The 24,898-nt window shown below is 43.9% G+C and overlaps 1 protein-coding gene across 1 annotated transcript; it reads left to right on the forward strand.

Annotated features, from left to right (window-relative positions):
* The first annotated feature begins 17,527 nt into the window (after positions 1–17,527).
* LOC140723486 (uncharacterized) lies at positions 17,528–18,412 on the forward strand. Its single transcript, XM_073038055.1, is given in 1 exon segment — positions 17,528–18,412. A coding segment is annotated over 1 exon segment (885 nt).
* The last annotated feature ends 6,486 nt before the right edge of the window (positions 18,413–24,898 follow it).

Here is a 24,898-nt window from a genome sequence, read left to right on the forward strand (position 1 = left end):
TTCTCCGGACCGGTGAAGGATTCACACTGGACTTCCTCAGATGTCAGTAGCATTTCCAAATTGTTATAATCACTAATGGAGAGCGGGAAAACTTTGGGAGAACATAACCGCGATATAGAAGAAGGTTAATGGGAAATATACCAGGTGAAATAAAATACTGAAGACCGTGACACCCGATAATAACACACGCCTCTTGCACGACACTCTCACACTGACTACGCGTGTCTCCAAGTAGCTACAGATACTGACCTTCGGAATCTCTCAGCCCCCACAGACACCACAACTCCTCCTCTAACCTCTTCCAATCACCCAGCGCCTTCTGTACGGGCTGTACCCACATCCCTCCTCCAGAGACCGTTCCCCCTCAGCTCACCTGCTCATTAAACACACCTCCCAATAAACACACGTCTCCCCCAATAACATCTCTCCACAAGCCTCCAACAGAGACCATTCCCCCTCATCCCGCCTTACATGTATCGGGATTTAAACTTGTATGTTGTGCTACTTGGCCCCGAATCAGAAGCCACACATGCCTCTTCCACCGCCCCTCACCACTGGGGATCATTTTACCAGTATGGGAGGGATATGGTCCGGAGGAACCAGGGATATTTTGGATCCTGTCCTTAATTTAGAATTCCAAAGGACATTCCGGACAGTACTGGGCCGTCAGATGCCGGCCATGGTGGGACGGAATTTGCCTCACCCTCGGTTCAGAGTATTCTCAGCTCTTTGTTTTTCCCTTTTGCTGCTTTATTTTGTCATTCTCTTAGTTTTATTAATTATAGTTATAATGTGTTGTCGCGCTTCGGAGATTTTTATATGTTAGAATTGTGTCTTCCATAGTTTACAATCACGCTGCAATTATCCTTGGATACTTCGAATTATTTCTCCTTCAGACTTTGCAGGAATCCAGTTGAGTCCCCTTGGACTTTTGCCTCTCATCAGACTGGTTACCTGTAAACTTGTCCCGAGTCTGGGCTCTGATTCCTTCGTGCCCTGGAGTATATCAAAAGGGGCGGTGCTAATCCCTCGGGGCTCGGTCGTCCTGATCCTCGCCGAATGAACTTCTGGCCGAGTTATTCCTAGTTATCCAGCATCCTGTAAGTTCTTCTCTCTCACTCCTACTCTCTCTCCCTCTCTCAATCTCTCGCTCTCTGACTCTCTCTCTCTCTCTCTCTCTCTCTCTCTCTTTCTCACTCTCTCTCTCTCACTCTTTCACACACTCTCTCTCTCGCTCTCTGTCTCTCTCACTCTCTCTTTCTCTTTCTCTTTCTCACTCTCTCTCTCTCATTCTCTCTCTCTCTCTCTCTCTCTCTCTCTCTCTCTCTCTCTCTCTCTCTCTCTCTCTCTCGTTAATATAATTCCCAGCTTTTTTTAACTGTTTGACCCTGCGATTTATGCAGCGTAACAACATCCTTCACCATTTCCAAAAGTCCAGCAACTTCGCACTGGGAAGCGGCCGTTCACCTGCTCCGTGTGTGCGAAGAGACTCATTTAGTTAACCAACCTTGTGATGCTCCGGTGACCTCACAATAAATAGAGGCCACATTTCTGTCCGGAGTGAGGAAAGAGTTTTACTCAATCATCCCAGCTGCTGCAACACCAGCAACTTCACATCAGGGAGGAAGTTCAAATCAGCTCCGTGTTAAATGTTTCACCATCACGGTGACTGAAGGCAGCTGCAGGTTCATGAGGGACTGTTACTGTCAGATTCTGCAGTTCTTGCGGCTGCTCATCGCACCCAGGACTGAACCCTGGTCACTGAGCATTGGAGGAGTCTGTTCTGCTGATGTTAGCCTTAAACTAGACTGGTGTTTAATATTGTGGATCTGTGAAAGATAAATCACTTCTGTATCAAATCCCGTGTCTCAGGTACTTACTGTCTCTACCACACTCACAATGTACACTAGAAAGGCCACTCGGCCCATCTGGACCCTGCCCATGTTTCTGTTCCATAACAGTATTTTAAAATCTCTCCCTGCCGTTTCCCTCTCGCTTTCCTAGTGATGACAGGTTGCAACACGTCACCAGACCGTGGGAGAAGAGATCTCCTTGAATGTCATAGAATCATAGAAACCTGCAGCACAATACAGGCCCTTCGGCCCACAATGTTGTGCTGACCATATAAAGTACTCTTGGAACTGCCTAGAATGACGATACTGCATTACCCTCTAATTTTCTAAGTGCACGTACCTATCTTATACACCTGCATGATTTTCTCCAGACTAAATAAGACGATGAGCTCACTGTGGTTGTGACGTTCCCCAGGGCTCCGGACTAAGGTGGTTAAACTCCTTCCCTGCTCTTTTGAACGTCATTGTAATATTGTCACATTTCAGAGGACGTCCTTCAGACAGCTAGGTTGTTGCAATGCGCCTCTAAAGTCTGACAGCAGACCAGTGAGTGAATCTTCGATGGTGCAGAGTCAGAAAGCAAAGAACTGCCAGCCTGAGTCAGGACTCTGGGGCTCCAGAGAGAGATGGGGTCTAGAGTTTCCCAGGAGAAGGAGGAAACAGCGAACAGGATGTGCCTACAGATGAACGATCGGAAACATTTGGAAATTGATTGAAAAAGAATGCCAAACGCTGGAGGAAATCGGCAGATCCGGCAGCAAAATTGGAGAGGAATAAATGGACAACGTGCAGGCCGGGCTCCTTCAGAATGCCTGGACTGTGTACTCCTCTGTTTAGTTGCTGCCTGAACTGCAGAGTTCCTCCAGCATTTTGTGTGTGTGCGTCTCTGTATTTCCAGCAGCTGCAGCATCTCTTGTGTTTCATATCGACCTTTGTAAGAGATTGTACTTTGGCATTAGAAAAACTTTGATATTGAGTATATTGTTTATGGGAGCCTCTTTCTGCGTTGAAACAGCTGCTGAGTTTTCTATATACCAAAAAATACTGAGATATGGACATGGAACCGGTGCTTGCAGAAACAGTTATTGGCACTGTGATTACCTATAATGCCGTGCATTAAAAATATCACCGGCGCTGAAGCATCGATCATTTGCGCAGGCGTCAAGTTTGATGACGTTGGCGAATATCACCCATGCGCGCAGCTTCTCGGGAACACGGCTGCTGGTCCCGGACGCAGGTAAGCGATTATCTCGGAGTGACTTTCTTAAACACCGAGTGAGGGTCAATTGCTGTGAACTGCGGGTGCCGTGGCCCGCAATCCCGGCACAGTCATGCTCTCTTCCCGCTCTCTCAGCCCCACGATCCGTACACGGGCCCCGGGGAGCTTCTTTCCGCTGGGGGAATGGGAACCGATGGATCTCTCACACAGAGCTGAGCTCCAACTATCTAAATGCAAGGATCAGGAACTCGGAGAAAGGGAACAGAATCTTTTACATCACCAGTTGAGAAAATCACCTTTGTTACACTTCCAATCACAAACAAGAGAAAATCTGCAGATGCTGGAAATCCAAGCAACGCACACAAAATGCCGGAGGAACTCAGCATTAGTACTCTTTTCCATAGATGCTGCCTGGTCTGCTGAGTTTCTCCAGCATTTTGTGTGTCTTACTTGTTCTACCTCCTTTTGTTCTGGACTTTTCTACCCGTGACGACATGTTTTCACCCATTCTCTCTGGGAAGATAATGACATCAAAAACCTTTGTCCTGGGCAACAAGTAGCTTTCACATAACAAATGTGCCGGAGCCTGTTGGTCCTTTCGCTGTGGTACCGTTTCCTGGATGGTAGCAGCAAGAACAGTTTGTGGTTGTGGTGAACCGGGTCCCCAATATCCTTTGGGCATGTTTACACACCTGTCTCTGTAAATGGATTGAATAGTGGGAAGTTCACATCTGCAGATGTTCTGGGCTGTCCGCACCACTCTCTGCAGGTTCCTGTAATTAAGGGAAGTACAGTTCCCATACCAGGCAGTGATGCAGCCAGTCAGAGTGCTCTCAATTGTGTTCCTGTAGAAAGTTCTTGGTATTTGGGACCCCATCCCCAACTTCTGCAGCTGTCTGAGGTGAAAGAGGTGCTGCTGTGCTTTTTTCACAACACAGCTGGTACGTACACACGAGGAAATCTGAAGATGCTGGAAATTCAAGCAACACCCACAAAATGATGGTGGAACACAGCAGGCCAGCTAGCATCCATAGCAAGAAGCTCTGTCGACGTTTCTGGCCGAGACCCTTCGTCACGGCACCATGTGATATCCTCGGTGGTGTTTATGCCAAGGAACTTAAAGCTCGTCACCTTCTTAACCACAGATTGATTAATGTCAATAGGGGTTAGCCTGTCTCCATTCCTCCTGTAGTCCACAATCAGCTCCTTTGTTTTTGTGACAATGAGGGAGAGTTTGTTTCCTTGACACCAGTCAGATGGTGTTCAGATCTCAGACAGAGTCAGCAATCAAATGGTTGAGCATGTTGCGATGAATGTGCTGAGCTGTGTATATCACAATGCAAGAAGCATCGTAGGAAAGCCAGATGAGCTCAGGACAGGGAATTATGATATTATAGCCATTATTGGGACTTGTTTACATCCAACAGTCTGAGGGATTTAGAGGAACAAATCTGTAGAGAGATTGTAGACCATGTCAATAAACTTAGGTATATTCAGTAAGTGATTTTAACTTTACATATATTGACTGGGACTCCCATACTGTAAAAGGACTAGATGGGGTAAAGTTGGTCAAATGTGCCTTTAATCAGTACGTAAAATTCCCGACGTAGAAGTGTGCAATAAGCTGTTAGGAAATGATCCAAGGCTGGTGACAGAATTTAGTGATCATAATGCCATGAGATTCAAAGGAAATATGGAAAAAGAGAAGTCTGGACCATGGGTTGAGATTCAAAATTGCAGAAAGGTCAATATTGATGGTATCAGAAAGGATCTAACAAGTGTGGTTTGGGACAGGCTGTTTCCTGGCAATGGAGTACTTGTAAGTGGGAGGCCTTCAGAAGAGAAATTTTGAGGGTGTAGAGTTAGTATGTGCCTGCCAAAATAAAAGTTGAGAGATAACTGGTGCAGGGAACCTTGGTTTTCAAGAGATATCGAGGCCCCAAATATTTTGTTCCTCGAAATCCCTCAGACTGTTGGGAGCTACCAAGACCCATTAATGACTACAATATCAGGATTCCACGCACTGAGCTCATGTGAGTTTTTTTTAGTTGTCTGCTGTTGGTTTCTAAAAGTTTTTGCTCTATTATGTGCCCTTTCTCTGGCTTTATGTTGGCTTTGGCTTCTCATTTTAGCCACGGTTCTGTCCTCCTGTCTTTTTAATATTTCCACTTCTGTGGAATCACGCAGCTCCCAAATTGCTCCCAGAAACTGCAGCCATTGCTGCTCTGTTGTCACTCCTATCTTTCCCTTCCAAACAAGTTTGGCCAGCTTCTCTGTCATAGAAACATGGAGAAGTTCAGTACGGAAATGGGCTATTTGGCCCATCTAGTAAATGCTGAAAAAACATTTAAGCTGCCTAATGCAACGACCTTCACTGGGACCATCACGCTCCATACCCCTACCATCCAGGCTCCCATCCAAACTTCCTTTAAGTGGTGAAACCGAGCTCATATTCACCACTTGTGCTGACATCTCATTCTACACTCTCACAACCATTTCAGTAAAGAGCTTTTCCACATGTTCCCATTAAATTTTCACCTTCCCCACTTACCCATGACCTCTGATTGTCATCCCACCCAACCTCAGTGGAAACAGCTGCTTGCATTTACCCTATCTATACCCTCATAATTTTCTATACTTCTAACAAATCCTCAATCCAATGTATAATTTCCTTGTTTATGTTTAGAGCCCTTTTTAGGTGTATAAAATGATGAGGGGCATTGAGCGTGTGGATAGTCAGAGGTTTTTCCCAGGGTTGAAATGGCTAACACGAGGGGGCATAGTTTTAAGGTGCTTGGAAATAACCTTGGCAACTCAAGTAATCTCACTTGAAATGTTGTCCTACACCCATTGATGTATTTTGTAAATCTTTTTACAGGTTAAAAATGAGAAGGAATTTGTCTCCAGGGATCTCAAACACGGTATGCCAGTCTTGCTGTCTCTGTCTAGATGTTTAAAAAGTGGAGCAAGGGATTCAATCGACCATCCTTCCTGCTCAGACTGTAGGGAGGGATTCACTCGTGCATTTGACCAACTGACACGCCCGTCATTTTACACAGGAGAAAGGCCTTTCACCTGCTCAGACAGTGGGAATGGATTAACTCGGTCATCTCAACTGAAGGTAAGTTCACACTGGGCAAGGCCATTCACCTGTTCTGTGTGTGAGAAAGGATTCAGTTAGTCTTCCCACCTGTGGACACAACAGTCAGTTCACACCGGGCAGACGCTGTCATCTGTTGAATTTCTGGGAAAGAATGCACTCAGTCATCTGACCTAATGGCACACCAGTGAGTTCACACTGGGGAAAAGCCGTTCATTTGCTTAGTCTGTGGGAAGGGATTCACTCAGTCATCCAATCTGCAGAGTCATCAGCGAATTCACACTGGAGAGAGGCCATTCAGCTGCTCTGTCTGCAGGAAGTTATTCACTCATTCATCTCACCTACAGAGTCACCAGCGAGTTCACACTGGGGAGAAGCCAATCGCATGCTCAGTCTCTGGGAAGGGATTCACACAGTCTTCCACACTACAGAGTCATCAGTGAGTTCACACTGGAGAGAGGCCTTCACCTGCTCAGAGTGTGGGAAGGGATTCACTCGGTCATCCCAATTACTGGCACACCAGTCAGTTTACACGGGGGAAAAGCAATTCACCTGCTCAGAATGTGGGAAAGGATTCACTGAGTCATCCACCCTACAGATACACCAGTGAGTTCACACTGGAGAGAGGCCATTCACCTGCTCAGAATGTGGGACGAGATTCACTCATTCATCCACCCTACAGAGTCACCAGCAAGTTTACACTGGGGTGAAGCCATTCACCTGCTCAGAATGTGGGAAGGGATTCTCACTAGCATCCCACCTACAGAGACACCAATCAGTTCACACTGGGGAGAGGCCATTCCTCTGCTCAGACTGTGGGAAGGGATTCACTAAATCATCGCATCTGAAGGTACATCAGCAAGTTCACACTGGAGAGAGCCGATTCACCTGCTCAGAATGTGGGAAAGGTTTCAGTCAGTCACCCCAATTACTGGCATACCAGTCTGTTCACATAGGGATGTGGCCGTTGTTATGATTCCCTAGGTTTTGTTTGCCGTGGAATGTCATTTTAAGAGAGAGAGAGACTAAGAAGGTGAATCAGTCTGACTTGCAGCTTGTTTACATCGCTCGCAGCTTGTTTAGTTTTAACCGAGGACACAGACACTCAGAGTCAGACGGAGACGAAGAAGGAAAAATGGAAAGATCAGAACAAGGGAACTGGTGGTCAAGGGTCACTGATCGCAACTTTCCTATTCCCACAAGGGTGGGTTAATTATCGATTCAGCGTACTCAAATGTGTGGTTGTCACCTCGTTTGATCCGTAGGAGTGGATCTGATTTGGGGTATCCTGTGAAGACCACTGATGTATTAACCCTTGCCTGGGTGTGGTGTGGTAATTTGCTTGAAGACAATACCCCTTGTGACAAGTCACTTTCCGTGATAATTCATATGTGGATTTGGAATGATGACGGATAAAATTTACAGCAACTGTTGTCTTGTTTCACCAGCATGAAACCTGTGGAATTCGACATAATTGCCTTCTCTCAACATTTACGCTGGATTCCCAAATATCTCTCTCATCACCTATTCAATGGTTGAACTGAACTTTCATACTTTGCCATCTCAAGACTCCAAGTCTTGTTTCCCCCGAGCTCAATAATTTTGGAGTTATATTTGCACACATATATATATACACACAACAATGTTAACTTTTGTTTATCTTGCTTGTTACTATGTTATAAGTAGATTCTAATAAACATAGTTTTAACTTCAAAAACAGACTCCAGGTGTAGTCTATTGCTGCTGGTTCATTTCTAAAGCATTAAGATTCATAACAAAATTGGGCCTACGTCCCAGATATTAACAGTTTTGGGGGCATTGTCATTAATCATCGATTTAATTGAGGAAGTCCCTCTGATTTATTTGTGTGTGGAAAATCAGTAGCAATGGATGTTGATAGATGTCAGGAAGCGCCAACATCTGAGGCATTAGAGGACGCCAGAAGGACTGAGTTGTTGAGTCTTGCTAGAAGGTTAAAACTTGCTAAGGGGAAATTGACAATGAGGAGGGCACAGATGCAGAGGATAACAGCTGAACTTTATGTATCTGAGGGTGTGTTTAAAGTGGGGGAGTTGGAGGTGTTTTTCGGAAAGTAAACCTCATGGGCTTGTGCTGCAGTACAAGTGAGAAAAATTAAAGATGGAGGCTGCGGAAGGCAGAGGCAGTTTGAGGCTAGGGAGGCAGAAAAAAACGGAGGAAGCAGAAAGTCAGAGACTGTTTGAGCTGGAAAAGATAGAGAGATTGCAGCAAAGGGGTCTGTCCTTAGACTCTAGTGATAAGTTTAAGGCCAGTCAGGAAGTTAAATTGTTCCCTCCATTTAACAAGGCAGAGGTAGATATATACTTTCAGCATTTTGAGAAGGTTGCTCAAAGTTTAAAGTGGCCAAAAGAGGGTTGGCCTTTTCGCTTACGAAGTGTAATTAAGGGGAAGGCTCAGCAAGCCTATTCTGCTTTGACAGTTGATGAAGCAGCTGATTATGACATAGTGAAACAGTCTGTGCTCAAAGCTTACGAGTTGGTCCAAGAATCATACAGGCAAAAGTTTGGAAATTTGAGGGAATCTGTGAAACAGACTTATATGGAACTTGCTTATGAAAGGTTTGATGTGTTTTGACTGCCGGTGCACATATATATAAATATAAATGATGATTGTAACAGCTTGAGAGTGTTGCTTTTAAATGAAGAATTCAAAAGGTGCATTCCTGATGACATAAAGAGATATTTAGATGAAAAGGATGCTGCCACTTTGCAGGGTTACGCTAGATTAGCAGATGAGTTTGTTTTACTCATAAGGTTAAGATTATCCTGAATAAGAGCTTCCAAAAGAGTAGCAGGGATCACCAGGGTAAACCAGACATTAAAGCTGGGACTAGTGACGAGAGTAAGGATGAAGGGAAGCAGTTGAAGGAGAATTATTTTGGTCTCACTTGTTACTATTGTAAGAAAGCTGGTTATATGATGGATATTCGTTCCATCCTGAAGAAGAAAAAGGAAAAGGAGGCAGTCCCAAATGCCTGTGCTCATTATGTTGAAGCACCTGTAAACCCACAGGGTTCTGAACATTCTGTTTCAGGCTCAGTTAAGGTCTGAGAGGTCTGACCGAGTTAAGAAGGGATTTGATCATTTTATGTCAGGTGGGTTTGTATTAGTAAAGGAAGGGTCATCCCTGGTACCAGTGAAAATTCTTTGAGTTACTGGGGCTTCTCAGTCACTTATATCAGACAGCGTTCTAAAGTTTGGTGATGAGACTAACACTGGTAAGGTAAATCTTATTAAAGGCATTGGGGGCGACATGGTTTCCGTGCCATTGCACAAGGTAACTTTCCTGTCAGGGTTGGTTTCGGAACCTGTTCAGATCGGAGTATGCTCCAATTTACTAGAGGAAGATGTTATTTTGCTGTTAGTGAATGACCAGGCAGATGGTAAAGTTGTTCCTGCAGTGCAGTTAACAAGTAACCCAACTACTGACGACCAACTGATGGATTTTAACATTTATCCTTTCTGCGCAGGATCTCCACGTATGGCTAAAATGTCTGCCGACGCTGACGAGTTTATAGCAGAACAGAACCGAGACCCTGAGATGGAAGCTTTAAAAGAAACAGCTCTCTCAGATGATGAGATTAAGGAAGTGCCAGATAGGTATTATCTCAAGGATGGAGTGTTAATGCAGAAGTAGAAGCCACCTACTATACCAGTGAGTAAGGAATGGGCAATTGTTCACCAAGTTGTAGTTCCTAAAGTTTATAGGACTGAAATTTTACCTTTGGCCCACAGTATGCCTTTAGGTGGCCATTTTAGAGTGAATAAAACTGTAAACAGGATAATGAAATAATTCTACTGGCCTAATCTGAGGAAAGATGTGACCATTTGCAGAACCTGTCATATTGGTCAAGTTGTGGGTAAACCTAATCAGGGCACCCCAGTGGCCCCACTGCAGTCTATATATAACTGCATTTGTTGAATCATTTTCAAAATTTATAGTGGATTGTGTTGGCCCATTGCCAAAGTCTAAAGCTGCCCATCAGTATCTGCTAACTATTATGTGTACTGCATCCAAATTCCCAGAGGCAATACCTCTCAGAAATATTAAAGCTAAAACTGTGGCGAAGGCTCTTACCAAGTTTTTTTACTTTATCTGGTTTGCCTAAAGAAATCCAGTCTGATCAAGGAAGCAATGTTACATCTGGATTATTCCAGCAGGTAGTTTATGAACTGGGAGCTAAATAAATTACATTGTCTGCGTACTATCCAGAATTACAATGGGTTCTAGAAAGATTTCATTCTACCCTCAAAACAATGATTAAGACATAATGTGTTCCACACTGTCTCTCTCTCTCACTCCATGATTTGTAAAGTCTTGAAAAATACATTATCGGACGCACGCACGCACATGCCAAAAAAAGACATACTGTGTTGAAAATGGAAAAGACTGAGATGAAGGAATATATTTGCTTTTGTTCGCAGTAAGAGAGTTGGTACAGGAATCACTGGGCTTTAGTCCATTTGAATTTGTATTTGGTCATAGAGTGAGGGGACCTTTGACCTTGTTAAAGGAACAGTGAATTGATGGGGATGTGCATGATAACTTGTTAGACTAAGTTTTGAAGTTCAACAATGAACTACTTCAGGCCTGTAGTCTAGCGAGACAAAACTTAAAGATTTCTCAAAACAAAATGAAGTGTTGGTTTGATAAGTAGGCTTGCGAAAGAAAATACCAGGTGGTGGATAAGGTGCTTACCTTATCTCCAATGTTGACAAATCCACTTCAGGCAAAACTCAATGGACCGTATGAAATAGTTTCTCAAATTAATAATGTGCATTATGTTATCAAAACACCCGACCGATGTAAACTAACACAGGTGGTACAGATAAATATAACAAAGCCTTATTTTGACAAGCAGGCACCAACTGTGAGTGTTGTTGTCAAAACATAGGAATCTGGCAACTCTGAGAATAAAGCAATTGACTTGTCTGAGACTTTTCACAAGCCAAACATTGTCCCAGTTAGGTTAATGAACTCGGTTGTTCCAGAAAACTTCCATAGCAGGTTGGTCATCTGCAGACAAAGCAACAACGACAGCTGAAGAAATTAATTCTGCAATTTAAAGATTTATTTCCCGATGTTCCCAAGCAAACCACGGTCGTAATACATGATGTAGATATTGGTTAAACCGATTAAAGAACACCCATATCGCATGAACGTAGAAAAGTGTAAATTGGCTGAGCAAGAATTTGAAAATATGCTGGAAAATGGTATTATTATTCATTCAGCATCTGATTTGAGCTCACCCTGCATTATTGTGCTCAAACCTATTGGTAGTGTTAGATTTTGCACTGATTATAGGAAGGCAAATGCAGTAACACAAACAGATGCCTATTCTATCCCTAGGACGGATGATTGCATCAATAAGTTTGGAAAAGCTGAATTTCTGACAAAGATTGATCTGTTGACAGGGTATTGGTGTGTTCCATTGACGGACAGAGGTAGAAAAAAATCTGCATTTGTGATACCATCTGGGTTATATGAATATAATGTCTTGCTGTTTGGAATGAAAACTGGTCCAGGAACATACCGGAGAATGAATGATTCTGTAATTCGAGTGTTGGAACCCACAGATGCCTATATTGATGACTTAGTCACAGGGAGTAACACTTGGGAAGAGCATATCTCTGCAGTAGAAAAACTGTTTGACAGGTTTTCCCAGGTCAGCCTTACAGTTAACTTAGCTAAGAGTGAATTTGGCCATGCCATTCTGACCTGTCTTGGCTATGTTGTAGGTCAATGCAAGTTGGCTCCTGTTCGGGCAAAAGTCCAGGCAATTTCTTAAATTCCTATTCTGACTGCTAAGAAGGCTCTTATAAGGTTTCTGGGAATGGATGCATATTACCGTAAGTTCTGTAAGAACTTTGCTGCTATCGCTCTTCCTCTGACTAACCTGAAGAAGGGTGAAAAGTTTGTTTGTACCAAGCCTTGTCAGGAGGCATTTGATCGATTTTCAGTTATTAGGTGAGATTAGGCCAATCAATGTAGTGCTGTCAGCAAATTTAATTAGCAGATTTGAGCTGTGAGTGGCAACATATGTCATGGGTGCACAGAAAGTAAAGGAGAGGGCCAAAGCGACAACCGTGTGGGTTATGTGTGCTGAGGGTCAGAGAGACAGAGGAGATGGATCCCACTCTTACCACCTGCCGGCGGTCTGACAGGAAGTCCAGGATCCAGCTACACAAGACAGGGTGAAGGCCGAGGTCTCTGAGCTCCTTGTCGATACTTCACGCCTTTGTATGGCTACTGCTCTGCCCATGACTGCAAGGAACATGCAGAGAACTTTGGAGAGCAGAGAACATCAGAGACACAAGCCTCCCCTCCATGGACTCTTCCTACACTTCCCCTCCCTTGGAAAAGCAGGCCACGTACACAAAGAACCTCATAGCCTGGACATTCTTGCTGCAAACCCGCTTCCCCATCGGGGAAGAGATACAAAAGCCTTAAAGTGCGTAACACCAGGCTGAAGGACGGCTTCCTGTCTGCAGTTACAACCCAAATGAATGATAAAATGGTCTCGGCCTCACAATGTAACTCGACGTGACCCTGCACCATGTGTCTATCTGCACTGCACTTTCTCTGCAGCCTAATGCTTTGTTACAGTTATTGTTTTCTTGTATATCAGCTCAATGTACTGTTGTAATGTATCGATCTGTGTGGATGGTACGTCAGGCAAGATTTTCACTGTAGCTCAGTACGTGATAAGACTAAACAAATTTCCCATTTTAATTGTGTGGAAATATAAGACTGAGCTTCTGCTCTGGAACCACAGAAGGAAACTGAACTGTTATCATTTCTGTGGAAAGCAAATATATGGAAGATGGTTCAATCTCACATTACGATCTGCAGTAACTGGGATCAGGTGACCGGTGGTGAGTCTCCCATATCAATATCAGAATCAGGTTTAATAGCAACGGCATATGTCATGAAATTCGTTGTCTCTGCGGTAGCAGTAGAACCGAATACTTAACAAAAGATTTTAACAATTCTGATTTAAAATAAGTATAGATATATAGTACAAAAATAGAAAAAAAATGTAATAAACTATTTTAATTGTGTAAATGTAATAAACGATTTTAACTGTGTGGATCTATTTGACTGACTGGGTTGTTGCTTTGGAAATTCTGAAGTGAAGCTGTATTAAACGTTACACATTTATGAGAAGCTCAAATAAATATAAATGGCTAAATCCTCACATAAATGGGTCATACACCCAGAAACATCGGCTGCACTTCAGCACGTCGAAACAGTGGAATGAAACATGCAGAAAATATTACAGGGAAAAAAAAACATTGTCCACCCACAACGAGAGGATGTGACAGATTCGGATCTCACTGCCTTGTCTGAACGGGGAAAGATGAAGCTACACGTACACGTAGAGCAGTGACCCGCAGATGCTGCAGATCTGCAGAAAAACGTGAACAGGAAACGGGATCAGGTGACGGATGGAGGGTCTCCCAGCTGGACTGGTGACTCTGCTCCTCTCACCTCACACACTGCCCGACCCATCCGCCGCATTCCCCACATTATTCCATATTTACACCAGATACATGTCTACTTTTCCACACCATCTCTACACCGATCCCTTTCCACCCCCAGGACACAGAGTCACAGGCTCGATTCCCATCCCGGTCCGAAACATAATTCAAGCCCAAACAGGAAGTGTTCACGTTTCATTTGAATCAGTTCTGTGTTTATAAACACTCATTTCTATTCACATTCCTCCGGCTTCTGTGGACAAGAACACTGAAACATCAAGTGAGAAACATCGGGAGGAGGCTATTCGGCCCCTCTAACCATCAACAACATGGCGGCTGCTCTCCCATCTCAGCCACGTTTCTGTCCGATCCTCATTTCCTCGATCCCTTCGGTCTCCACACATCTGCCGGCCTCTTTTCTACCCGAGGAAGATCACTGAGTCTTCACCGCCCTCTGTGGTGGGGATATACCACCCTCGGAATGGAGACTTCTCCCCTCATCACAGTCCAGGACAGTACACCCTCTTTTTCAGAGACTGGGATCTCTGGTTCAACCGGTAAAGATGTTGTGCATTTCAATGCGTTCACCTCTCAGTCCTCGATTCTGAAAATGACATTTAGAGTTTCACATTTGATCTTTCTTCAAGTTATGACCCCACCACTCCAGGGATCAGTCAGGTGAATCTTCATTGCACTCTCTATAACAAATACTCTCTAACCTCTTTGCTCATCCTCTATGGAATTAATTTCCATCTTCTGCAGCTCCGTGTTGCCCCGATCACTCACCTCCCACCCCTGTCACTATTTTCATCTTCCACCTCCCCTCTCACCTGGATCCACCTCTCACTCCCCAGCTCTTGCCCCATCCCCACCCCTCACCTCTTTTCTCTGACTATTTCCCGTCCACACTCAGTCCAGAGGGAGGGTCTCGGCCCGAAATGTTGACGGTCCATTTCCCTCCACAGATGCTGCCCGACCCACTGAGTTCCTCCGGCAGTTTGTTCTTTGGTCTGTATAACACGTGTTAGTATGGGTAGTGGGATTTTACACCATATTCCAGGGTTAGGGTTAGGCGTAATGGACCTCGGTGAGAAAACAACATTAATCACGGGTTTCCTCACTGAATCCAGTGTTGCGAGATGTAAAGTCCCCTGTTATGTGTCCGGCTGTGCCGTGCTGTTGTTGGAGTGGGCAACGTGGCGTTTGTCTCGATTCGGGTCACAACACCAGAATTACCAGCGGGGTCCACGCACAGTGTATTAGTCAACAGAAAACCTCCTGTCCCCGCAGTCTTTGTCTCCTGGTGAACTCAACACCCTGACAGTGTGGACCATAGATACCCCTTCCTCTCAGGGTCAGGGGATCACTCAGACAGCTGATCGCTGAGAGGAATTATATTTATTGGTCATTAAAGTTCGCCCAGATTCGTTTGGACGGATTTGATGTGGAGTTCGGGGTGTCATAGTGAAGGGGCCGGACGGCCGAACTCTCTCCGTTGTCCAAACATCCTTCCAGGTGAGGCGACGCTTCACCTGTGAATTTTCCGGGGTTGCCTATTGTGTCCGCTGCTGCCGATGTGGCCGCCTCTACACTGGTGACACCGGCTCCTCCGCAGTTGTGAGGGGTAGGAATGTTTTTTAACGGGTGTCGATATTCTTCTTCCCTTTTGTGCGGGAGGGGTGGGTTTTGGGGGTTAATGATTGGAATGCCGTCCTTTTTGATTCGGGGTGTGTGGAGGGAGTTTCATTTTTTTTCTCTCTGAAGGCAATTACGTTGAATTCCACAAATTCCACAGTGGTAAAACAAGATAACAGTCGCTGTCGGTCTTATCCGTCGTTGTTCTAAATCCACATACGAATTATCTCCAAAAGTAGCTTATCATAGGAGTACTGTCTTCAGAAGGAACTACCTCCCAAGCAAGGGTTAACACACAGGTAGATTCCGCAAGGTACTCCCAATCCAGACCCAACACACAAAGTATTACCGACAGTGATTTCCACAGAATATCCCTTCTCACAAGTGTTTACCACATAACACACCCGAATCCAGCTAAGGGTTAACAAAAGTGGTAGCCACGAGATACTCCAACAAAATCCCCAGATGGATTATACGAATTATCACCAACAGTGATTGGTCACAGGGGTACCTCTTCAAGTGAATTACCACACCCAGGCAAGGGTTAGCAAAAGTGGTCCTCACAGGATAGTCCCAAACCAACAGATCCATAGGAGTGGCCTTTGGTCACTCGGCCCTTTGTTTCGAACTTTACATCTTCTTTCTTTCTCTCTGGCTGAGTGTGTTTGTGACTGTCCTTGCTTAAATAAAACAAACTGTGAGCTATGTAAACACAAGCTGCAAGCAAGTGTAAACACGCTGCATAGTCAAATAGTTCCGCCCCTCTCTCTCTCTCAGTAAGAATCAAACAGGAGCCGGGAAAGCCAGGCTTGTATACGCAGGAATTGAGAAGGAGAATTTAGAATTTAGTATTTTCTCTCGTATTGCCTTTTTAGTTATCTTCTGTTGCTCTTTAAAAGTTTCCCAATCCTCTGGCTTCCCTCTCATCTTTGCTATGTTATACATCTTCTCTTTTACTTTTATACTGTCTTTGACTTCCCTTGTCATCCACGGTCGCCCCCTACTCCCCTTAGCTGGCTTTTACCACTGAAATGGTGCGGGACTACAACCAGAGTCCATGGGTTAAGGGTGAAAGGTGAAATGTTAAGGGGAACATGAGGGGAAACTTCTTCACACAGACAGTCATCCGGGTGTGGAATGAGCAGCCAGCAACAAGTGGTCCATGCGAGCATGTTTTCGACATTTAAGCGGTTCGTGTAGGTATCTGGACGGTAGGGGTGTGGGAGTGGGCAGTTTAATTAGTTCAGCACAAACCAGATGGCCCAAATGGCCTGTTTCTGTATTGTAATTTTCCACAAGAACCTGAAGTAATACTAATATTCACTCTAAGTCCTTTTAACAGCTGTGCAGACCAACCGTTCACCTCAGCAGGGATTTTTTATATGGCGTTAAAATTGTGGAACTTTACGTTAATAATACGTGACAGAAAATCCCAGATGCACGTCAAGAAAGACAATTTGCATGAGAGTGTTTCAGTTACTGTGGGGCCAGGCACCCATGCAGCTCAGCAGGAAGAGGGAATAATACCAATGGAGAGAGTCAAACTGAACCAGGTTACAAATTGGTGATGGCAGAAATGCCCCATTGTTATAGAAACAGGAAGAGCATCGGGGAATTGATGGTCATTCCAGATACCAGCTCTCTGCCCAGTCAGGAGATGATTTCTCTGTCCAACTTGTGTTCAACCTCATTGTAACAGTGAGGAAGAGCCAGATCAAAACTTGGCGACTCAAGTAATCTCATCTGAAATGTTGTCCTACAGCCATTGTTGGACTTTGTAAATCATTTTACAGGTTAAAAACGAAAAGGAATTTGTCTCCAGGAATCTCAAACACAGCACGCCAGTTTTGCTGTCTCTGTCTAGATATTTAAGAAGTGGAGCGAGGGACTCAATCGACCATCCTTCCTACTCAGACTGTGGGGAGGGATTCAGTCGGTCATCTGACCAACTGGCACGCCCGTCATTTTACAAAGGAGAAAGGCTGTTCACCTGCTCAGACAGTGGGAACAGATTCACTCCGTCATCTCAACTGAAGGTACATCAGCAAGTTCACACAGGGCAAGACCATTCACCTGTTCTGTATGTAAGAAAGGATTCAATTGGTCTTCCCTCCTGTGGACACACCAGTCAGTTTACACCGAGCAGAGGCAGGCGATCTGCTGAATTTGTGGGAAAGGATTCACTTAATCATCTGACGTAATGGCACACCAGCGGGTTCACACTGGGGAGAGTCCATTCACCTGCGCAGAATGTGGGAAGCGATTCACTCGATCTTCCACCCTACAGATACAACAGCGAGTTCACACCGGGGAGAAGCCATTCACTTGCTCAGTCTGTGGGGAGAGATTCGCTCACTCATCCACACTACAGACACACCAGCAAGTTCACACTGGGGAGAAGCCGTTCACCTGCTTAGAATGTGGGAAGCGATTCACTCAATCTTCCACCCTACAGAGACATCAGAGAGTTCACACCGGCGAGAGACGGTTCATCTGCTCAGACTGTGGGAAGGGATTCATTCAGTCATCCGACCTACTGCGTCACCAGCGAGTTCACACTGGGGAGAAGCCATTCACCTGCACAGACTGTGGGAAAGGATTCACACTGTCATCTACCCTACTGGTACATCAGCGAGTTCACACTGGGGAGAAGCCGTTCACCTGCTCAGAATGTGGGAAGCGATTCTGTCAGTCATCCAACCTACTGCGTCACCAGCGAGTTCACACTGGGGAGAAGCCATTCACCTGCTCAGACTGTGGGAAAGGATTCACTCTGTCATCTACCCTACTGGTACATCAGCGAGTTCACACTGGGGAGAAGCCTTTCATCTGCTCAGTCTGTGGGAAGGGATTCACTCAGTCATCCCATCTACAGAGTCATCAGCGAGTTCACACTGGGGAGAAGCCGTTCACCTGCTCAGAATGTGGGAAGCAATTCTCTCAGTCATCCAACCTACTGCGTCACCAGCGAGTTCACACTGGGGAGAAGCCGTTCACCTGCTGAGAATGTGGGAAGGGATTCACTCAGTAATCCCAAGTACTGGCACACCTGTCAGTTCACAATGGGGAGTGGCCATTGTTATGAATCCCTAGGTTTCGTTTGCTGTGGACTGTCATTTTAAGAGAGAGAGAGATATTAAGAAGGTGAATCAGTCTGGCTTGCAGCTTGATAAAATCGCTCGCAGCTTGTTTAGTTTTAACCGAGAACACAAACACTCAGCGTCAGATGGAGACGAAGGAGGAAAAATGGAAGGATCGAAACCAGGGAACTAATGACCAAGGGTCACTGATTGAAACTTTCCTATGCCCATAAGGGTGGGTTAATTATCGATTCAGCGTACTCAAATGTGTGGTTGTCACCTCGTTTGCTCCGTAGGAGTGGATCTGATTTGGGGCATCCTGTGAAGACCACAGATGTGTTAACCCTTCCTTGGGTGTGGTGTGGTAATTCACTTGAGGACGATACCCCTTGTGACAAATCACTTTCGGTGATAATTCGTACGTGGATTTGGAACGACGACAGATAAAACCTACAGCAACTGTTGTCTCGTTTTACCACTATGGAACCTGTGGAATTCGACGTAATTTCCGTCTCTTGACATTTCGCCTGGATTGCAAAGATCTCTCTCATCACCTATTCCGTGGATGAACTGAACTTTCATACTTTACCATCGCAAGACTCCAAGCCTTGTTTCCCCCGAGCTCAATAGTTTGGGAGTTATATTTACACACATATATACACATAACACTCTTAACTTTTGTTTATCTTACTTAAATTACTATATTACAAGTAGATTCTAATAAAGATAGTTTTAACATCAAAACAGACGCCAGGTGTAGCCTATTGCTGCTGTTCGTTTCTAAAGCGTTACAATTCATAACAAAATTGGGGCCTGCGTCTGGGATATGAACAGATTTGGGGGCGTAGTCATTAATTATCGATTTCATTGGGGAAATTCCTTTGGATTTATTTGTGTGTGGAAAATCAGTAGCAATGGATGTTGATAGATGCCTGGAAGTGTCAGCCTCTGAGGCATTGGAAGACGCCAGAATGATTGAGTTGTTGAGTATTGCTAAAATGTTAAAACTTGCTAAAGTGAAATCGACAATGAGGAGTGCACAGATGCAGAGTGTAATAGCTGAACATTATGTATCTGAGGTTGTGTTTAAAGTGGAGGAGTCGGAGGTGTTTCCTGAAAATAAACCTAGTTAACTTGAGCTCCAGTACAAGTGAAAAAAATTAAAGATGGAGGCTGCAGAAAGGCAGAGGCAGTTTGAGGCTAGAAAGGCAGAAAAACAGAGGGAGGATGCAGAAAGGCAGAGGCTGTTCGAGCTGGAAAAGATAAAGAGATTGCAGCAAAGGGGTCGAGTGTTAGACTCTGGCGATAAGTTTAAGGCCAGTCGGAAAGTTAAATTTGTACCTCCATTTGACGAGGTAGAGGTTGATGAATACCTTCAGCATTTTGAGAAGGTTGCTCAGTTTAAAGTGGCCAAAAGAGGGTTGACTCTTACAAAGTGTAATTAAGGGGAAGGCTCAGTAAAGCCTATTCTGATCTGACAGTTGATGAAGCAGCTGATTATGACATTGTGAAACAAGCTGTGCTCAAAGCTTACGAGTTGGTCCCAGAATCATACAGGCAAAAGTTTAGAAATTTGAGAAAGTCTGTGAACCAGACTTATATGGAATTTGCTTATGAGAAGTTTGTGTGTTTTGACCACTGGTGCACATATAAAAATATAAATGATGATTTTAACAGCTTGCAAGAGTTGGTTTTAATTGAAGAATTCAGAGGGTGCGTGCCTGATGACATAAAGAGATATTTAGATGAAAAGGATGCTGCCACTTTGCAGGAGTCTGCTAGATTAGCAAATGAGATTGTTTTAACTCATAAGGTTAAGTTTACCTTGAATAATAGCTTCCAAAAGAGTAGCAGGGATCACCAGGGTAAACCAGAAATTAAAGCTGGGACTAGTGACAAGAGTAAGGATGAAGGGAAGCAGTTGAAGGAGAAATATGCTTGTCTTACTTGTTACTATTGTAAGAAAGCTGGTCAAATGATGGCTAATTGTTACCTCCTTGGGGAGAAAAAGGAAAAGGAGGCAGTCCCAAATTGCTGTGTTCAGTATCTTGAAGCACCTGTAAACCCACAGGGTCCTGAACATTCTGTTAGGCTCAGATAAGGATTTGAGAGGTCTGACCCAGTTAAGAAGAGATTTGATTATTTTATGTCAGATGGGATTGCATTATTAAAGAAAGGGTCAACCCCGGTACCACTGAAAATTGTTTGAGATACAGGGGCTTCTCAGTCACTTATATTAGACAGCGTTCTAAAGTTTGGTGATGAGTCTGAAACCGGTAAGGTAAATCTTATTAAAGGCATTTGGGGTGACATGGTTTCTGTGCCATTGTACAAGGTAACGTTACAGTCAGGGTTGGTTTCGGGACCTGTTGAGATCGGATTATGCTCCAGTTTACTGGTGGAAGATGTTACTTTGCTGTTAGGGAATGGCCTGGCAGATGGTAAAGTTGTTCCTGCAGTGCTGTTGACAACTAAGCCAACCACTGACGACCCACAGATGGATTTTAACATTTATCCTTCCTGCGCAGTAACTTGAAGTATGGCTAAAAAGTCTGCCGACGCAGACAGTTCTGTGCAGCATGATTCTGATACCCATTATAGCTAAAATCGGGATTCCGGTTACGATGACTTGTCAGGGACTTTTCTGCCTTCATTGTTTCAACAGGATTCAGGTAGTAAGTCTGATGAGAAAGATTTATCCCTGTCTAGGAAGGAGTTTATAGCAGAACAGAACCGAGACCCTGATATTGAAACTTTAAAAGAAACAGCTGTCAGATGATTAGATTAAGAAAGTGCCAGTAGGGTATTATCTCAAGCATGGAGTGTTAATGAGGAAGTGGAGGCCACCTGCTATACCAGCGAGTGAGGAATGGGCAAGTGTTCCCCAAGTTGTATTTCCTAAAGTTAGAGGGCTGAAATTTTAACTTTGGCCCACAGTATGCCCTTAGGTGGCCATTTTGGAGTGAATATAACTGTAAACAGGTTTATAAAATAATTTTACTGGCCTAATTTGAGGAAAGATGTGACGTTTTTCAAACTTCTCACAGTTGTCCAGCTGTGGGTAAACCCCACCAGGTCATCCCAGTGGCCCCACTGTGGTTTATACGTGCATTCGGTGAACCCTTTTCTAAATTTATAGTGGACTGTGTTGGCCCATTGCCAAAGCCTAAAGCTGGCCATCATTATCTGCTAACTATTAAGTGTACTGCATCCAGATTCCCAGAGGTAATACCTCTCAGAAATATTAAAGCTAAAACTGTCGCGAAAGTTCTTACCAAGATATTGTTTTTGGGTTTTATTTCACTTTTTCTGGATTGCCTAAAGAAATCCAGTCTGATCAAGTAAGTAATTTTACACCTGGATTATTTCAGTAGGTAGTTTATGAACTAGGAGCTGAACAAATAACATCATCTGTGTACCATCTGGAATCACAAGGGCTGTAGAAAGTTTTCATTCTACACTCAAAACAATGATTAAGACATAGTGTGTTGAAAATGGAAAGACTGGGATGAAGGAATATATTTGCTTTTGCTCTCAGTAAGAGAGTCAGTACAGAATCACAGGGCTTTAGTCCATTTGAACTTCTATTTGGTTGTAGACTGACGGGACCTTTGACCTTGTTGAAGGAACAGTGGATTGATGGGGATGTGCATGTTAACTTGTTAGACTATGTTTTGAAGTTCAAAAATAAACTACACCAAGCGTGTAGTCGAGTGAGACAAAACTTAAAGATTTCTCAAAACAAAATGAAGTGTTGGTTTGATAAGTGGGCATGCAAAAGAAAATAGAAAGTGTGGGATAAGGTGCTTGCCTTATCTCCAATGTTGATGAATCCACTCCAGGTGAAACTCAATGGACCGTATGAAATAGTTTCTCAAATTAATAATGTGCATTATGTTATCAAAACACCCGACTGACGTAAACTAACACAAGTTGTACACATAAATATGATAAAGCCTTATTTTGACAAACACGCACCATCTGTGAGTGTTGTTGTCAAAACATCTGAATCTGGTAACTCTGAGAATGAAACAATTGACTCGTCTGACATTTTTCACAAGCCAAACATGGTCCCAGTTAGGCTAATGAACTCGGTTGTTCTAGAAAACATTGATAACAAGTTGTCTCATCTGCAGCCAAAGCAACAACAACAGCTGAAGGAATTAATTCTGAAGTTTAAAAATTTATTTCCCGATGTTCCCAAGCAAACCACGGTCGCAGTTCATGATGTAGGTATTGGTCAAGCCAAACCGATTAAACAACACCCATATCGCATGAACGTAGAAAAGTGTAAATTGGCTGAGCAAGGAATTGAATATATGCTGGGAAATGGTATTATTAGTCCTTCAGCATCGGATTGGAGTCACCGTGCGTTATTGTGCCCAAACCTAATGGTAGTGTTAGATTTTGCACTGATTATAGAAAGGTAAATGCAGTACAAAAACGGATGCCTATCCTATCCCTAGAGTGGATGATTGAATCGATAAAGTTGGAAATGCTAAATTTCCATCATAGATTGATCTGTTGAAAGGGTACTGGTGTGTTCCATTGATGGAGAGAGGTAGAGACATTTCTGCGTTTGTGACACCTTCTGGGTTGTATGAATATAATGTTTTGCCGTTTGGAATGAAAAAATGGTCCTGGATCATTCCAGAGACTGAATTATTCTGTAATTCGTGGGTTAGAACACACAGATGCCTATATTGATGACTTAGTCACAGGGGATGACACTTGGGAAGAGCATATCTCTGCAGTAGAAAAGCTGTTTGACAGGCTTTCTCAGGCCAGCCTTACATTTCGCTAAGAGTGAATTTTGCCATGCCACTGTGACCTATCTTGGCTATGTTGTAGCTCAAGGCAAGTGGGCTCCTGTTCAGGCAAAAGTCCAGGCAATTTCTCAAGTTCCTATTCTGACTCGTAAGAAGGCTCTTAGAAGGTTTCTGGGAATGTTATCGTAAGCTCTGTAAGAACTTTGCTTATATCGCTCTTCCTCTGACCAATCTCCTCAAGAAGGGTAAAAAGTGTGTTTGGACCGAGCCTTGTCAGGAGGCATTTGATCGATTGAAAGCCATTTTTATGTCATTAACCTGTGCTCAGGGCACCTGACTTTACAAAGCCGTTTTCTATAGCTGTGGATGTCAGTGATGAAGCTGCCGGGGCAGTGTTATTACAAAAAGATGATGATTATGTTTGACATCCTGTAGCTTACTTTTCGAGAAAATTCAATGAGCATCAAAGAAATTATTCCATCTTAGCGGGCTCACCTTTGACATTTAAGTAAAACCTGGACAGGTATAGGGATGAGAGGGGCTTGGAGGGATAAGGCCCAGGTGCAGGTCAGTGGGACTAGGCAGAAAAATGGTTCGGCACAGCCAAGAAGGGCCAAAAGGCCTGTTTCTGTGCTGTAATGTTCTGTGGTCCTTAGAGAAATAGTTGTTGTCACTCATCTTGGCTTTGCAGCATTTCGATGTCTGTGTTTGTCCTGAGAAGAAACCTCTTGTAGTTTATACTGATCAGAATCTGTTGGTGTTTTTGAGTAAGGTAAAGGACAAAAACAGAAGATTGTTATACTAGCGTCTTATTTTGCAAGAGTATGATATTGTGATAACGCATATAAAATCCACGGATAATATCATTGCCGATTGTCTTTCCAGATGCTAAGCTTACAGTTTTAATAGCGAAGCAGAATCTGTTATCTGTAAACGCTGCACCAATGTGTTACATGATAACCGTATGTCTATTGTTTTATATACTGTAGTTTGCAGTTAAAATTTTGCTCTTTGAGATCAAATTTATTTTTTGGGGAGAGGGGATGTGTTATGAATCCCTGGGTTTCGTTTGCTGTAGACTGTCACTTTAAGAGAGTGCCAGAGTGAGGTGGGGACTAACAATGACGTCAGCCGCTGACTTTCTCAGCTCACTTTTGATTTTTACAGAGAGAGAGAGAGAGAGCTCAAGGAGGCGGGACTGTCTGACTTGCAGCTTGTTTACATTACTTGCAGTTTGTTTCCTTTTAAGCGAGGACACAGACACTCACAGTCAGAAGGACGCAAAAAAAGAGAACAAAAGCATTTGGACAAGGAAGCTAGTGGCCAAGGGTCACTGTTTGGAACTCTCCTGTGCCCACAAGAGCGGTTTGATTATCGATCCAGTGCACATCGAATGTGCGCCTGTCACCCCGAATAATCCACAGGAGCGGATTTTGTTTGGGGAATCCTGTGGAGACCACTTATGTGTTAACCCTTGCCTGGGTATGTGGTGTGGCGATTCACTTGAAGATGATATCCCTGTGACAAGTCACTTTCGGTGATAATTCGTATGTGGATTTGGAACGACGACAGATAAAATCTACGGCGACTGTTAACTCAATTTAACCACCGTGGAACATGTGGAATTCAACGTAATTGCCTTCTCTCTGCACTTACCCTGGATTACAAATCTCTCTCTCTCATCCCTTATTCCATGAATGAACTAAACTTTCATACTTAACC

Source organism: Hemitrygon akajei, unplaced genomic scaffold (genome assembly GCF_048418815.1).
Source record: "Hemitrygon akajei unplaced genomic scaffold, sHemAka1.3 Scf000115, whole genome shotgun sequence".
Classification (NCBI taxonomy): Eukaryota; Metazoa; Chordata; class Chondrichthyes; order Myliobatiformes; family Dasyatidae; genus Hemitrygon; species Hemitrygon akajei.